Source organism: Lithobates pipiens, unplaced genomic scaffold (genome assembly GCF_037356315.1).
Source record: "Lithobates pipiens isolate NorthernLeopardFrog02 unplaced genomic scaffold, aLitPip1_a1.2 Scaffold_18, whole genome shotgun sequence".
NCBI lineage: Eukaryota > Metazoa > Chordata > Amphibia > Anura > Ranidae > Lithobates > Lithobates pipiens.
The window spans coordinates 591,259,180-591,276,773 of record NW_027507758.1 but is presented as its reverse complement, the minus strand read 5'-3'; the positions used below and the strand labels follow the sequence as shown (position 1 = coordinate 591,276,773).

The following is a 17,594-nucleotide window of genomic DNA, read 5'->3' as shown; positions in this document are numbered from 1 at the left end:
AGCCCACCCCTTCTTAAAAGTACAAGAATGCACTGGACACACAGCAATAGCACAACGGCAGAGAAAGTATGCAGTGAGTCCCCTCACCAATTCACCAACATTACAAGGAATGGCAACCACAACAACCTATAACTGGCATTTAGAACAAGGAGCACAAGGGAGGATGAGGCATGTCAAAAAAACAATAAACAAAAATTCCCAGCTCACTTACCAGCCAGCTGGCAGCAAACCAAATTGTCCTGTCTAACAGTTCACATGGCTGCTGTAGCTTACGCATGTATTTGCAAATGTGTGAAAATGAAATCCCTTTTTAATGTGAACTGTTAAGCCCCATACACACTATCAGATTATCTGCTGAGTTTTTCCTTCAGATTTACCAAAACCATATAATATGAGGACAAACCTTAGGAGTTTCAATGTGTATGCAATCAGGCAGGCCCTTCTACTACATGGATTTGGTAAATCTGAAGGGAAAACTCAGCAGATAATCTGATAGTGTGTATGGGGCTTAAGACAAGGCCAGTTTGGTTTGTTGCAGGCTGTTGCAGACAATTTAGTGCAGTGTCACCATAGAACAGGGGTCTCCAAACCGCTCCAGTTGTTCAGGAACTACAATTCCCATCATGCCTAGTCGTGTCTGTGAAAGTCAGAGTTTTACAATGCTTCATGGGATGTGTAGTTTCACAACAGCTGCAGGGCAGTAGTTTGGAGATCTCTGCCTTAGAAGAAGTCTTCCCTTTGAGGAAGTCAAGGTCAGGTGACAAAATGCATTAAGGGCTTGGCCACATGACGTCATCACGCATGTTATATCAATGCTGCTGCTGCCAGTCAAAGTCAGCTAGCCAATCAAGAGAGAGAGGGGTGTGGCTGAGTCAAGGCTCCATGTCTGAATGGTCACAGGGAGATGTGACTTGGCTTGGGCGCCCCTCACTGAACAGGAGGGAGGGCTGCTCTGTTCAAATCTAATGCAATAGAGCAGGTAAGTATAACATGTTTGCTAAATTTAAATAAAATAAAAAAAACTGAGTTTTCAATAACGTTAACAATAAACACATAACAAACAGTGATCTCATCCCACCTCAGACTATCCAGCAACAGCATTCAGGAAGACCCAGGGTTGTCCAAACCTCACTAACCCGCTTTCTTTTGGTTGGCAGAGACCATCATGGCTTCCTAGACTGTTTAATCTAATAATGTATTTTTGCATTATTTAACAGGACCTCTTCCTAAATGCTTGTAGCTCCCTCAAATGTCAGGGCCCAAAGACAGCGGGTAGGAGGCTTGCCCCTAGGCCTCTCCAAAGCCTCTGTCCTGGTTGAGTCAGTCACATTTCTCTCCCCATCAAACATGAATTAACAAGTTCCCAGCCCTCCACCTTGTCTGGACATGCATTAGTCGGGCCGAGTGAACCCACACAGATGGTCCACATGATCTCAATTCAGGGCCACAGGGAAAAGTTGTCATCAGTAGGTTTGGGACAGAGGTCGTGGAGACCCTGAAACCATGGAGACACTATAGGTGATAGGCAAAGGCCAGTGACACTCCGCCCTGTTGCCAGTGCTTCAGCTGGGAGTAGCTTGTGGCTGGGAGAGGGGCCAACTGCCCCGGCTCCTTGGAACTCTGCATGAGGCTTGCCCCTAGTCCTCTCCAAAACCCCCTCTTGTGGTTGGGTTTGTCACAGAACCCCATACAAAAAAAACAGGAAAAGGCAAGCATTATTGTGTTTCTCCTTCCTGAACCATGCCCTCTACAAGGGGGGGGGGGGGGTACATTGACAGGTGGACCACCCTGCCAAACACATCACATTCCATGTTGATGACTACAAAGGCTTTTTCCCAACATCCCTGTACCAGTGATTGTAGGGATCTGCAGGCAAGTGAGCTCATCAGAATTGTGAACTCCCCTTAAAAAAAAGCTAGGACCTTAATACCCCACCCCACTCATTAACAAAAAAGTTAATGGTAAATAAACAAAATACTAAATTTGAAATGTCCTATATTTAAAAAATAAATAAATAAAAATGAAGAGCCCCTCAATGTAAATCCTTCATCAATCATCTTGTCCAGTGGAGTAGATCCTTGATAATCTCAATAACTCCAGATGGAAAAAAATCCGGGGCTGAAAAATGAATGGAGAATGAAGTTGAGGGGATGGTGGCTGATGCCTTTTTTGTTTTGAATTTTGATGTACATGTTTAAAGTAGAGGTCTATAGGCATAGGATTCATACAAATGTAATACCTGGACCAAATGCCTTGAGGCTCTCAAAAATCACAACAGTCAGCTTGTTGAGGCACAATGAAACAAGAAAAAATGAAGGGTAGCCACCGCTGAGGTAAATGTCCTGGTGTTCATCCACTTAAAAATATCTATACAAATCCAAAACAAGTAAAGCTGTTTTGTATATGTATGTGTTTATATATGCATTTTTTTCCAGTGAGCTTCTGTCCCATCCAATGATGTTAAGGGCCCTTATACTTTTCCTTCTTTAGCAGCAGCAGGGGGCGGTCCTTAATGCTGTAATACTCTGAGTGTAGGCTGAATGATGAGGCTGCCTCAGGGGACGTGTCTATGGCAGTCTGGGCTCAGTGGAGGTGGGATTATGATGATTATTGTCACTTAAAGGGGTTGTAAACCCCCTATGGGGGTGCAGCCATTGGCTCGCACTGCTGTCAATCAAATCCAAATGACACGGCCGCCGGTGGGTGGGACCGAGACATACACTCTGTGTCTATGGACGCAGAGTGTATGAGACAGGAGCGCTCCCGCAAGGTAACCCCCTCTGGAGAGAGCTTTTTGAGGAGGTTAGCTATTGTGAGGAGGAGCCGAGAGAGTCGCTGTGGGACCCCAGAAGAGGAGGATCGGGGCCACTCTGTGCAAAACTAGCTGCATAGTGGAGGTAAGTATGATATGTTTGTTATTTAAAAAAAATAAAAAATGAACCTTTACAACCCCTTTAACCTGAAAAAAAGATATCTAGTGGTCAAAAAGAAGTACTGTGGGGGGAAAATGCCAGATTTGGAGATCTTTGCAGTTTGTAGATTGGATATCTTTATCTTTAATTGAGTTATTCTGCTTTACATATTATCATGTTACTTTTTAAAATAAATAAATACAGGCATATTACTGTGACTGTCATCATTGATATGAAGAATTTAACTTCACAGGTGTGCAGTGATTACCTCTATCCCCGATGGAGCAACACAGACCTTCTACTGTCATGGCATGACTGGCAGATACGTCAATATAATTTTACGTGGAAAGACCGAATACCTTCAATTATGCGAAGTTGAAGTCTGGACCGCCGACAGTAACTGAAAGGACCGATTAAAAAGAGCAACAGTTTTAGCCCCCGTACACACGGTTGGACATTTTGCCAAAAAATCTGTCGGATTTTGTCCGTCAGATTGTGTCCGAAACTGTTGCATACACACGGTTGGACAAAGTTGTCGAAAAATCCGATCTTTCAGAACGTGATGACGTAATTTCGTTACGATGGGACTACGTTCAGGCTAGTAGCCAATAGCTTTGATGTAGGAATTTGATCTGAGCATGCGTGGCACTTTGTCCGATCGGAATTCTCTACACCTGATCGGAGTATGTCCTATCGGACCAGTTTGTCGGAAAATATTTCCAACAAGTTGGAAAATTTGGTCAGACGGATATTCCGACGGAATCAGTCCGATGCATACCACACACAGCCGGATTATCCGACAACACGGTCCGATAGGACACATTCCGACGGATTCTCCGACCATGTGCATGGAGGCTAATACAATAATTAAAGTTATAATTGATTGCCTTATGTGCCAATAATCTGAATAATCAAATACTGCTTAATAAACCATGTTCAGCATTATGTGTGTTGTCAAATGTGTTATCAGAATTCGCTGTGTTCCAGTATAGAGGAAACATGTTATGTGTATTGGATTTAACTGCAGGAAGTGTATTAAAAAAGGATGAAATGCATTGAAAATGTTTAGGGGTCTGATCAGAATAAGTCATTTAAAATAGTGGTGGGTTATTACTAAAAAGGAGGTAGCGGAACTAATATTCCAGATCCTGACCTTGTTGCTCTCATTACCAATGACAACAGAGAACCATAACATATATCGAGTCAGCAACCTATAGATCGCGGTCTACCAACAGATCGCAGACAGGCGACTGGTAGATCACGGTCTGGGCTGGCTGACCCACCATCCAAGAGCATCCAACAGAGTGCAATGTTGAGGTGCCACTTGTAAATTTGGAGGTGTAGCAGGGAGGAAGGGCTGCATAAGCCGAAGCCTCCTCTGTAGTGACGGCTCCTGTCCCATGCAGAGTGATACCAACTGCACTCCATATCTTATCCCGGCTAGTGTTCTCCAAAGTGGTGCCAGTAGCAGGAAAGAAGAGATCTTCAGGTCAGTGTGAAACAATACACTGGACATGATAGTATAGGGCTGCTTTTACACTGATGTGTTGCAATTTACACACACCGCGGGTGCAGTGCAGTGTACCTGCACTGCACATTTGCTGTGGTTAGCCATGTAGGAATTTTGGTGTATTTTCAGAAAGTACGCCACACCTGCAGGATATAATAGAAAGTATTTAGCAAAGTGCAGCTAACCCAGGAAAGTTGCAGGTGCACTGAACAGTAAGGTTTAATTTACATTTGCAGCTTGGGGGTGATGAAACCCCATAGTTAAGAGGTGTTATCACCCAACCACACCCCCTTTAGCTACAGCAGCAAGGGGTGTACAGATGTAGCAGTCGCAGCAGCAGGAGTTATATGCCCTGTCATGGTTGGTGGGTGTAGCCAGGGCAGGACTTAGGGTGGTGGGGGCTTTCTGGCCCTACCTTCTATACATCACCGTATTTATCGGTGTATAACACATACACCAAGTTTACGAGGGAATTTTAAGGAAAAAAACTTTTAGGAGGGAAGTTTAAGGAAAAAAGTTACATTTAAACGCCCATCAATGCAGCCTTGTCAGTGTGCATCTGCAGCCTTGCCCATCCATACACAGCCTTGTCCAGTGTCATTGCAGCCTTGTCAGTGTAGCCTTATCATTGGCAGACTTGCCCCAGTGTCATTTGCAACCTTGTCATTTGCAGGCTTTTCATTGCAGTCTTGAAGTTTAAAAATGGCACCACCGAGATACAGAGTGCTTTGTATCTCGGAGGCTCTCGGATCCTCGGGTGTACTCGGCTGGGCTCACAGTCATGCCCAGTCCCTGTGTTATGTTCATCATAGGGTGTGACTGGGTGTGACTGTGAGCCGAGCCGAGTACACTGGGCTATGTATCTCGGCGGGCCCATGGGCTTGAGCCCAATCAAGCCCAATGGTAAGTCCGGCCCTGGGTGTAGCACCTGTCAAGCATGCCCCATTCAAGTGAACGAGGCCACTTTTTAAGTGCCCTGCAACCTTGTTCAGTACAGCAAACAAGGGGTTAAAAAGTAGGCAGCATTATGTTGCTTTCTCACAACTTGCGTTAACCCCTTGAACCCCACAGAAGCATGCAGTTGCAGGGTACCTGCAGAGTGGCGGCCTCATTTACTTGAATGGATCACGACTGGCAGGCAGTAGTACCCATCAAAAAGTAACAGGGGGCTTAATTTCTGTTGCTACATGTGAACACCTTTGGCTGCTGCCTCAGCAGCTAAAGGTGGGTAGCAATCAGGGGTGGTAAAACAGCTCAACTGTAGGGTTTTACCGCTCCCCAAATTTACATGTGAATGAGCCCTAAGGGTTCCACTGCAGTGTCAAAAGAAAAGATCCATAAGTCGCACATCATGAAGCAGACCCATGTGCATGAAGTGAGATGAATGGGAGCCTCAGCCCCGGACTCCAGCCAGGCCATGCCCACAACGTGTTTTGCTCTGCCCCTTGGAGCTTAATCATGGTTAAGCTTCAGTGAGTGGAGCGAAACCCATGCACATGGGTCTGCTTCATGATGTGCAAATTCTAGAAAATTATTTTCTTTTGACATTGCTGCAGCTCCCTGTCCTTGTCTGCACTCACAGCGGTCTAGTTGGACTTTACCTCTCTACCTGAGCAGCAACTAAATGTTGTCTTTTTGGGTACTAAAAAATGTAGCAGAATACATTTTGATTGTATTGGATGTACAGAAACTAGAAAAAAATCATTTTTTTCCAAATTTTTATTTATATTTGGGGAAAAAAAAACAAAAAACAGAGGTGATCAAGTATCACTAAAAGAAAGCCTTTATTTGTGTGAAAAAAACGATACAAATATCATTTGCGTACAGTATTTTATAACTGCTCAATTGCCAGCACATTGGAGAATAGCAATAAATGCCCTGATCATGAAGGAGGGTAAATAACGGAGTGGGTAAAACTGTAATGCAATCTTAACGCAGATTAACTCTAGTCATGTCAAGTGTTTAGCATCAAATTTATTTCAATTAAAATAATTATAGCACAAGCACTTGACTCTGTGAAATGCATCTAGATGTGTTTGGATGCATTTACATGTGTCAGGTGTTTTTCTGCCAAAACGCTGATGCCAGGAGGAAAGTCATTTGGGAAAACTAGGCAAGGGGACTAAATGTTATTAACACCTTCCCACCCGGCCTATAGCAGATTGACAGCTGGGAGGGAACTTTCCTCCTTCTGAATGGACGTCATATAACGACTCAGAAAGGTGAGCCATGCAACGGTGCAATCTGTCACTGGCTATATCCACAGGACACAGCTGACAACTTATCAATGTACCGGCCTGTTGCTGGTACCATGTGACCACTTTGACCAATCACAGCAGATCACATGACAGTTGCACACATTGGATGGCTTCCTTTCATGCCATCCATTGTGTATAATTGTGTTTCTAGCTGTGACTGGTCACAGTGATCACATTGTACAGACAGAGCCAATCACAGAACCATCTGTACCATGTGATTATCTCTGCCCATTCACAGCTAATCACAACAAAACAAACCAAATTAATCAGTTTCATTCAGTAAAATGCTTGCTTCTAGCAATGAAATTCACTGCTATAAGCAATCATAATGTGTAAAAAAAAAAAAAAAATCCCGGTCACTTACCCAGAGTAGTACAATGGTACTACAGTAACAATGCGTTGCTCTGGTCAGAGTGTGTTAAATAAAAGTAATAAAAAAAAAAATGTGCAGTATGTATTGACAAGGAGTTTATTAATAAAATAATAAAACTACTCACAAACAGAAGGTAACCAATCGTTTATTGTAACAGAAGGTAACCAATGATTTTTTGTAAAAAGAACGCTTCTTTTAAAATCCCGCCAGCCGTATTGCCGTCTGTGTAGAAAGTGCACGCTGTCTGGCCACGCCCTACGCGTTTCGTCACACCAACGTCATCTGTGACGAAATGCGTAGGGCGTGGTCAGACAGTGTTTTTTCCTTACTATACATAACGTGGCACGCAATACCAGCGGAAGAGCAGGCGTCTCCCAGGACAACATCAAACCATTGCCAGAGAGCAGCACAGTGGCTTATACTGTGGAGGCTGATCCACCCCTGTTGGGGTAAGAGCTTTGGTGAGAGTAATCACATTATTATTCAGTGTGCACTGGGAGTAGCAGTTGTATATTTTTTGAAGATAAACACGGAAGATTTTCCCCATTATTCATTGTTGTTCACCTTTTACTCATTTTTTTGGCACATATCACATTGGCTTTTTTAGAAGCGTGGGACTTTCACTGACTGAAATTTTTTATTTTTATTTATATTCACATTTCATTTTTTACTTGGAATTTTTTTACTTGTTTTTTACTTGTATTTTTATTTTGTCTTTATTTCTTTGCAATTGCAAGTTTATTTACAGTGGTGTGAAAAAGTGTTTGCCCCCTTCCTCATTTCCTGTTCCTTTGCATGTTTGTCACACTTAAGTGTTTCAGAACATCAAACCAATTTAAACAATAGTCAAGGACAACACAAGTAAACACAAAATGCAATTTGTAAATGAAGGTGTTTATTATTAAAGGTGAAAAAAAATCCAAACCATCATGGCCCTGTGTGAAAAAGTGATTGCCCCCTAAACCTAATAACTGGTTGGGCCACCCTTAGCAGCAACAACTGCAACCAAGCGTTTGCGATAACGTGCAATGAGGCTTTTACAGCGTCCTGGAGGAATTTTGGCCCACTCATCTTTGCAGAATTGTCCTAATTCAGTTACATTAGAGGGTTTTCGAGCATGAACGGCCTTTTTAAGGTCATACCACAACATCTCAATAGGATTCAGGTCAGGACTTTGGCTAGGCCACTCCAAAGTCTTCATTTTGTTTTTCTTCAGCCATTCGGTGGTGGACTTGCTGGTGTGTTTAGGATCATTGTCCTGCTGCAGAACCCAAGTTCGTTTCAGCTTGAGTACACGAACAGATGGTCGGACATTCTCCTTCAGGATCTCTTGGTAGACAGCAGAATTCATAGTTTCTTTTATCACGGCAAGTCTTCCAGGTCCTGAAGCAGCAAAACAGCCCCAGACCATCACACTACCACCACCATATTTTACTGTTGGTATAATGTTCTTTTTATGAAATGCAGTGTTCCTTCTACGCCAGATATACTTGGACACACACCTTCCAAAGAGTTCCACTTTTGTCTCATCGGTCCACAGAATGTTGTCCCAAAAGTCTTGGGGATCATCAAGATGTGTTGTGGAGAAATTGAGACGAGCTTTGATGTTCTTTTTGCTCAGCAGTGGTTTTCTCCTTGGAACTCTGCCATGCAGGCCATTTTTGCCCAGTCTTTTTCTGATGGTGGAGGCATGAACGCTGACCTTAACTGATGCAAGTGAGGCCTGCAGTTCCTTGGACGTTGTTGTGGGGTCTTTTGTGACCTCTTGGATGAGTCGTCGCTGTGCTCTTGGGGTAATTTTGGGCGGCCAGCCACTCCTGGGAAGGTTCACCACTGTTCCATGTCTTCGCCATTTGTGGATAAGGGCTCTCACTGTGGTTCGCTGGATTCCCAAAGCTTTGGAAATGGCTTTATAACCCTTTCCAGACTGATAGATCTCAATTACTTTCTTTCTCAATTGTTCCTGAATTTCTTTGGGTCTCGGCATGATGTGTAGCTTTTAAGGATCTTCTGGTGGACCTTACTGTGTCAAGCAGCTCCTATTTAAGTGATACCTTGATTGTGAACAGGTGTGGCAATAATCAGGCCTTGGTGTGGCTAGAGAAATTGAACTCAGGTGTGGACAACCACAGTTATAGTATGTTTTAACAAGGGGGGCAATCACTTTTTCACACAGGGCCATGATGGTTTGGATTTTTTTTCACCTTTAATAATAAACACCTTCATTTACAAATTGCATTTTGTGTTTACTTGTGTTGTCCTTGACTATTGTTTAAATTGGTTTGATGTTCCGAAACACTTAAGTGTGACAAACATGCAAAGGAACAGGAAATGAGGAAGGGGGCAAACACTTTTTCACACCACTGTATCTTTATCAATTTATTACGTGGTTAGGCTTGCACTTTTATTATTGCATTCACATATATTTTTTATGAAATTTTTTCTAGTGACACTAGTACATTAAGCACTTGATATAGGGCACCTAGAGTGATCTAAGCACTTAGAACAAGCACGGCCCTTTTGGGCTTCCCTTATGATATTGTCGGATTTCACAGTGTTTTAAGTTTTATAGTTCACAAGATTAGTTCATTATTTACCAGCGTGCTGATTATTTTTTATATAATTTCTTTTCACAATTTTTTTCACAATTTGTTTCATTTTATTAATATTATTTAATTCAAGGGTATAGCGCCAAATCTATTTCCCCTTCTTTCATATAATTTTTATGGACAAGGTTTTGGGGTGTGTCCTCTTCTTCAAGGTCCAAGCAGTACTGACCTTGAAGAAGGTGAAACACCCCGAAAGCTCATCCATGAAAAATTATATGTTAGTGCAAATAAAAAGTTTCACGGACAGTACAGGTACTCAATTTTCTCACACTCACAATTGCACTAATACGGCTACAATCACCTCAAGTATTTTCCCAAAAAATTACAACTTCAAAATAGTTTGTAGACTCTCTAACTTTGCTACAGACTAAATAATGTACATTCATTTGGGTTATTTTCACCAAAGAAATGAAGCAGAATACATTTTAGCCTAAATTTATGAAGAAATATTATTTATTTGTGAAACTGTATAATAGAAACGACAAAATGTTCAGTCTTTTTTCGTTTATTTAGCAAAAAAATAAAAAAAAACAGTGGTGGTGATTGAATACCACCAAAAGATAGCTGTATTTGTGTGAACAAAATTATAAAAATTAATTTGGGTACAGTGTTGTATGACTGCGCAATTGTCCTTCGAAATGTGACAGCGCTGAAAGCTGAAAGTTGGCCTGGGCAGAAAGGGGGGGGGGGGAGTGCTTGGTATTGAAGTGGTTAAACATCCTTTTAAACCTTTAAAATTAGAAGGGACTTTGCATTTCTTGTAAGACTAGCAGGCAATTTCTATATTTGCTGAAAATATTCTTAGCCAAAAAAAAAGAAGAGCATAGCAGAGACAACATCTAAGGGATGGTGAGAAGCAACACAGGATGGCATCTATTTATAAAACATTTGTTGCACAAATGTCAGAAGCATTCATGCAAGTTGAACAAAATGTCCTGAATTTATTCTAAGAGATTAAAGCCCAACTCCGGGTACAAAAATAAATTTCCCATGCAAAGGGACTGTGCCTACACTGCATGGGTTAATTGCTCATTAATTGCTCATTCTTGTCTAGGGGATCGCAGAACAAAGATATACTTACCAAATCTTCCAATCCACCCCACACAAGACTGGTCCCTGTGGATCCTACCCCTCTGGAGTCTAATGGTCTTGTGCGGTGGACTGTTCCTGATGTCATTATGCCCATGAATGTGAGGACATCTGGAACAGTCCACCACTAGATTGTGAAAGAGTGCCATTTTCCAGTGGAGAGTTGGGCTTTAATCTTTGTGTTGTCCAGGGGCCACAATGTGGGTATAGTGCTCTGAAATACCTCAATGAGAAAACTGGCCACCAGATGGAGCTGACGATACAGGCAATAATATCTTAGAAAAAATGTGAGATATTTTGTTGCGCAAATACTTTTGACATTCCTGAAACAAATGTTTTATAAATACAGTAGGCCCCGATGTGCTCCACAGATTCAGGTCCTATCATTATAAAGACAATGGTTGTTTTTTTTCTGACCATACTGAAAACAATAAATGCATTTTCTGGCAAAGCAACGAAACACGGGCATTCGTTTATTAATTTTTGTCAAGCCTTCCCAAATTTTATCTTGCGTACATCTTATGATATCATCTTTGAGCATCTTCCAGTATACAAATGCTTTCTCCTTGATTTTATCGAACACAGATAGTCTGGAGATAATGGTTTCATTATGATTACAATTGGTGCAAACAGACACACATGGAGAGTTCAGGGTGAAGAAAATGGTGCAGGCTGCGTTGGGATTTTTACGTAACAAAGTTTGGACGGGGGAATCGCTTGATTCATTCAGACCGCAGAGCAGACGATATTCAGAATGGACATTGTGGTCTGTTTTAGATTTTTTATCCTTCTTACTTTTGAATGTGGCAAAAACCATTTGATTTCCTTCGTAGATTAAACTGTCGTTATTCAAACAGTTGGCAATTTTACTAGCGCTTTCATTCTTTAGGAGCTTGAGCTTGTTATTGTGGTTCTTAGAAGAGAGCTTTCTGCATTCGTCTTCGGTGAAAACAACGGCGTAAGCATGCTGCTTTTGTACATCACTGTTGGAGGATTAAAGTAGGACTAAGGTCAAAAAATGAAAAACCAATATGTCATAAAAACTAGTATAATGTAAAATAGGTCTGTCTTTGTCATGTAAATGCAAATACATGTAGAAATCGACCTGTTCCCCCTCTGGCTTGTCAGCTTCCTTTAGGCCCAATTCACACCCGAGCGTGTTGTAGCTTGAAGCTCGAAGCTCCAAAAAGCTGGAGGAGAAAAAAATCAATTGTTCTCTATGGAGATGGTTTACATCTCCACTCCGAGTCGCCTGAAAGCCAAATGCCTGAGGTTCAAAAAAGCTCTGGAGCTTTTTTTGTAGCTCGTATAAACTTAACCCCTAATCCTAACCCTAATCCCTTACCCCAACGAAAACAATAGTAATAAATGAATTATAAAAATAAAAAGAGAAATAAAAGCTAATGGAAAAGCTAATTAAGCTGAAATACCTAGCAACAGATGAGTTTTCTTTATTCGCTAATAAAAAAAACACCAAAGCTCAACATCGCACAAAAAAAACATGTAAGTCGCACATAAAAACTTGTATTTGGTATTTGTAATATGCATCAAATAAAGCAAAAAATGGTGCTAATTATTTTTAAATAAACACAAACATCTAAAGCAGCTTCAAACTCTACTGTGATATATAACACAGTCCCAAATCATAAATTCATAAAGAGAGTTGCACTAATTAATATTGCGTCAAGCACCAGTGATAAAAACAAAGTCCCAATGTGATGAAAAAAAGTTTACTTTACTTTGGTATCATCTACACCATTCACCTTCACTTGAGTGATCCTGTGACAGTCACCTCCACCATAGATAAAGTGCTTGCTTACCAGATTGCACAGACCTCCTATCGGGGAAGGTCAGTGACACTAAACCCAGCCAAGTCCTTTCAAGGAACCCCTTATGGCAAGTGAATCCACCATCCAGGAAAAAATATCACAGATGGTCCCCAAAATACAAAAAGGCTTGCTAGCCATACTGTAAAAATCTTTAAAAACTTTATTTAAAGTATAAAATTTAGCTTTTACTGCAAAAACATGTAATCACATGAGGATCACAACAAGCTGGCTGGCTAATCGCAGCTACCTGTCCTTCCGGGATTCGCTCCATCACCTGACGTTACTGCGCTTCTCGAATCCCGGAAGGACTGGTAAAGTAGCTGTGATTAGCCAGCCAGCTCGTTTTAATCCTAATGCGATTACATGTGATAGGCGGTTCATGCAATCTAGTAATTGGGACTTTGTTCTTATCACTGGTATTTGACCCAATTTTTAATATACAGCATGGAGGGGGGGTTAATGTATTGCCATTAGTCACTGAGGCCTTAGTGACCAGTATCAGTCAATGAACCCCTTTGTGCTGCATTAGTGGCACCAGTGTCAGCGCTAATTTACACTAAGACCTTGTACACACGGTCGGACATTCCGACGGAAAATGTCCGTTCGGACCGTGTTGTCGAATAATCCGACTGTGTGTGGGCTCCATCAGACTGTTTCTATCGGAATATCCGACCGACAAAGCTTTAGAGCTGGGCTATAAAACTTTCCGACAACATGATCCGATCTGACTTTGTCCGCTTGTGTGTAGAGAATTCCGATCGGACAAAGTGCCACGCATGCTCAGATCGAATTCCTAGACCAAAGCTATTGGCTACTAGCTTGAACGTAGTCCTGTCGTAACTAAATAACGTCATCACGTTATGTATGATCGGATTTTCTGACAACTTTCTCCGACCATGTGTATGCAACACAAGCGTCGGACAAAATCTGACGGATTTTGTTGTCGGAATGTCCAACCGTGTGTACAAGGGTTAACACTGGTGCCACCACTGCAACACAAAGGGGTTAATTAACTGACACTGGTCACTAAGGCTGTATGATACTGAAATTTACTATGGTAATTAACCTCCCCTCAGCCATCTCCACTGCCCTAAATCTATAGAGATAATTAATCTGCAATCATCTGCTTACTTGTGTGATACACACTGCAGTCATGCAGTGTTTAGTTCTTCCTCCTCGGCTCCTCTTGGTCACAGCACCAGGAGCAGGCTATGATGCTCCTCTGAGTCCTCCCATCCTGCCTCCCATCATTGCCAGCCTCTCAGTGAGTGATGTCACGCCGGGCCGGCCGGAACTACGAAGCAGCTGTAAGGGGGGGGGGAGTCCGGGTATCTTCACTGACAGGGAAGGCAAGTGAAGGGCTGGCATGCTGGCTTGTGCCGGGTGCAGGAGTGCACTCTGCACATTGTTGCAACTGCAGCTATTAGCGGCTGGTGTGTACAGTCGCACACACAATTCCAGCCAGTTTTTAGGAGCCCACTTCACCTGCGCCCTCCTTCCCTGCAGTAAACTGTACCGCCCAGGGCATCTGCCCCTTCCGCCCCTGCCTTGTACCGGCCCTGCCAGGTAGCCACCCACCCATCTGTGCTGTGATTTAGTACAGCACAAGCCAATTAGCAGGTCCCGACCAATGATTTATGGCTGGGACCTGCTGATCAGCTTAGCAAATCACAGTACAGAGCCCTGTGTTTATTAACAACACATGGCTTTGTACACAGAGCATAGATGTGGCTGCTTCTTCTCCCTGCAAAAACTCTATCATGTGCATGAATAAATATAAAATATAAAGCTATATAAAAATAATTCATAAGTGTATACAATACCGAATCATGAATTAGATATGATGCAAATCAATATGTGCCAAAAAGTGGAAACAATGATAATTAAAAATCTATAAATTACAAGTGCTATTGATTAAACATATCATGAAAATGGTGACGTCAAAATGGTGAATACTATCAAAATTTGTGCAAAAAACAGTCAAAGGGAATTATCCAAAAAACTGAAAAAGTCCATAGAACACATCCAATCTGAGTTTTCCTTTCCAAACCGTGCGGTGACACCTAGTGAACAATGTATATGTTAAACATGTCTTTAGTGTAATATTTGTAATATTTTTTATTGATATAGTTTCAGGCATTATGTAAATGATATAGCCAGCAAGAGTAGTTTGGAGCTATTAGATAATCGGACATTCAGCTTTGCCCTAGACCCCATTAAAATGGCGCTGATACTAGCTAATTTGATCTTTGGTATCATGGCATCCAAATCGGCCAATCAACAGTGCTTCCAGAAGACGTCATTGTGACAAAATGCATAGAGGCGGAGCTTCTGGCATGTCACTTCCGGTAATTGGAACGCACAATGGTTCCTGGTTCCTAGTTAAACTTACGGGCTGTATTAGTGCCATTTGGGCACCATTTCATGTAAGAGGCTATCTGTCTATTTTATGGGATAGCCAAACAAAGTGTGGCGTTCATTTGTATTCAGCCCCCTTTACTCTGATACCCCTAAATAAAATCTAGTGGAACCGATTGCCTTCAGAAGTCACCTAATTAGTAAATAGAGTGTGTAATTTAAATTCTGTATAAATACAACTGTTTTGTGAAGCCTTCTGAGGTTTGTTAGAGAACCTTAGTGAACAAACAGCACCATGAAGGCCAAGGAACACACCAGACAGGTCATGGATAAAATTGTGGAGACGTTTAAAGAAGGGGTTAGGTTATAAAAAATATCCCAAGCTTTGAACATCTCATGAAGCGCTGTTCAATCTATCATCTGAAAATGGAAAGAGTAGGGCATAGCTGCAAACCTACCAAGACATGGCTGTCCAACTAAACTGACAGGCCGGCAAGGGAAGCATTCATCAGAGAAGCAGCCAAGAGGCCCATGGTAACTCTGGAGGAGCTGTAGAGATCCATAGCTCAGGACAACTATTAGTTGTGCACTCCCCAAATCTGGCCTTTATGGAAGAGTGGCAAGAAGAAAGCCATTGTTGAAAGAAGGCCAGTGTGCAGTTTATGATAAGCCATTTGAGGGACATAGCAAACATGTGGGAGAAGGTGCTCTGCTCAGATGAGAGCAAAGTTTAACTTTTTGGCCTAAAAGCAAAACGCTATGTGTGGCAGAAAAATTACCCTGAACACACTATACCCACCGTGAAACATGGTGGTCGAAGCATCATGTTGTGGGGATGCTTTTCTTCAACAGAGACAGGGAAGCTGATCAGAGTTGACGGGGAAATGAATGGAGCCAAAAATAGGACAATCTTAGAAGAAAACCTTTTAGAGTCTGAAAAAGACTTGAGACTGGGGCAGAGGTTCACCTTCCAGCAGGACAACGACCCTAAACATACATCCAGAGCTACAATGGAATGGTTTAGATCAAAGCATATTCATGTGTTAGAATGGCCCACTCAAAGTCAACGTCAGACCTAAATCCAATTGAGAATCTGTAGCAAGACTTGAAAATTGCTTTTCTCAGGTACTCTCCATCCAATCTGACCAAGCTTGAGTTATTTTGCAATGAAGAATGGGCAAAAATGTCACTCTCTAGATATGCCAAGTTGGTAGAGACATCCCCAAAAAGACTTGCAGCTGTAATTGCAGTGAAAAGGTGATTCTACAAAGTATTGACTCCGAGGGGGCTGAATACAAATGCAAGCTACACTTTTCACATATTTATTTGTAAAACATTTATCATTTTCCTTCCACCTCACAATTATGTGCCACTTTGTGTTGGTCTACATAAAATCCTAATAAAATCCATTTACGTTTTTGTTTGTCACATGACAAAATGGAGAACATTTCAAGGGATGTGAATACTTTTTCAAGGCACTGTATATAATTTGCATTGGTGGGATAGAATTGGTAATCACTAGTGCCCCCTATATGTTATATCACTATATTTACAGTACATACATATTTAGTCTGGTTGAAAAAAAAAAGTCTTTAACGTGTTCCCAGCCCGTGTCAATAGTACAATGACAGTGTATAGTATTAGGACTAATCACTGTATTAGTATCACTAATGCCGCGTACACACGGCCAGACTTTCCGGCAGAAAAAGTCAGATGGGAGCTTTTCATCGGACATTCCGACCATGTGTATGCCCCATCGGACTTTTTCCTTCCGACAGACTTAGGATGCGTACACACGCGGGGACTGTTCGCCCAACTTTGTCCGTCAAACAGTTTCAGCGGACAGTCCGCTCAAAAATAGCATGAAGGAACTTGCCCACACATGACGAACGAACAGTCCGCTGAAACGATGCGCGATGACGTGAACGGCACGTACGACGGGACGAAAAATTTGACGTCCTATACACTGCAATGCAACCTTCGGCGTGTAAATCCTTTCTGAGCATGCGCGCAACTTCGTTTGTCGAACAAGCCAACACACGAGGGGACTGTCCGCTGAAACAAGGTTTCAGCTGGCAGTTTTTCGGAATTTCCGAAAAACTTTGTTCAGCAGACTGTTCGCTGAAACTGTCCGCTGAAAGCCCACACACGAGCGGACTGTCCGCTGAAACACTGTTCAGCGGACAAGGTTGGGCGAACAGTCCGCGCGTGTGTACGCGGCCTCAGATATAGAACATGTTCTAAATCTTTGCGTCGGAAATGCCGATGGAGCTTAGTCCATTGGCAAATTAGGCCGTGTGTACGTGGCATAAGGTGTCACCGTCATTACTAGTATGAACATACAAATAAATAAAAAATTCCAGTATATATCCCATAGTTCATAGACACTATAACTTTCACACAAACCAATCAATATACACTTATTTGGATTTTCTTTTTACCATAGACATGTAGCAGAATAAATTTTGGCCTAAATTTATGAAGAAGTTTTATTTTGTTAATATTTTATTGGATATGTTTTATAGCAGAAAGTAAAAAAAATGTATATTTTAAAAAGTTTTGGTCTTTTTTTGTTTATATAATAAAACGTTTAAAATTGAGTGGTGATCAAATATCACCAAAAGAAAGCTCTATTTGTGTGAAAAATAGCAAAAAT

General features: G+C 41.8%; 2 protein-coding genes and 1 long non-coding RNA gene across 4 annotated transcripts in view; 1 reads left to right on the top strand and 2 right to left on the bottom strand.

Moving 5' to 3' along the window:
* Positions 1 to 3,857, top strand: part of LOC143989147 (fucolectin-4-like) — a 378,380-nt gene extending 374,523 nt beyond the window's left edge. For both annotated transcript variants that reach the window (XM_077489175.1, XM_077489173.1), the window contains exon 4: positions 3,166 to 3,857. In XM_077489175.1, coding sequence (XP_077345301.1) covers positions 3,166 to 3,316 — 151 coding nt within the window. In that variant the 3' untranslated portion in view covers positions 3,317 to 3,857. The remainder of the gene's footprint in view (positions 1 to 3,165) is intronic.
* The window catches only part of LOC143989146 (fucolectin-like), a 565,918-nt gene that overhangs the window by 251,384 nt on the left and 296,940 nt on the right, over positions 1 to 17,594 (bottom strand). The window lies entirely within an intron of this gene.
* Positions 9,965 to 17,594, bottom strand: part of LOC143989145 (uncharacterized) — a 43,874-nt gene continuing 36,244 nt past the window's right edge. Inside the window, exon 3 of the long non-coding RNA XR_013276995.1 lies at positions 9,965 to 11,734. This is a non-coding gene — a long non-coding RNA (uncharacterized LOC143989145). The remainder of the gene's footprint in view (positions 11,735 to 17,594) is intronic.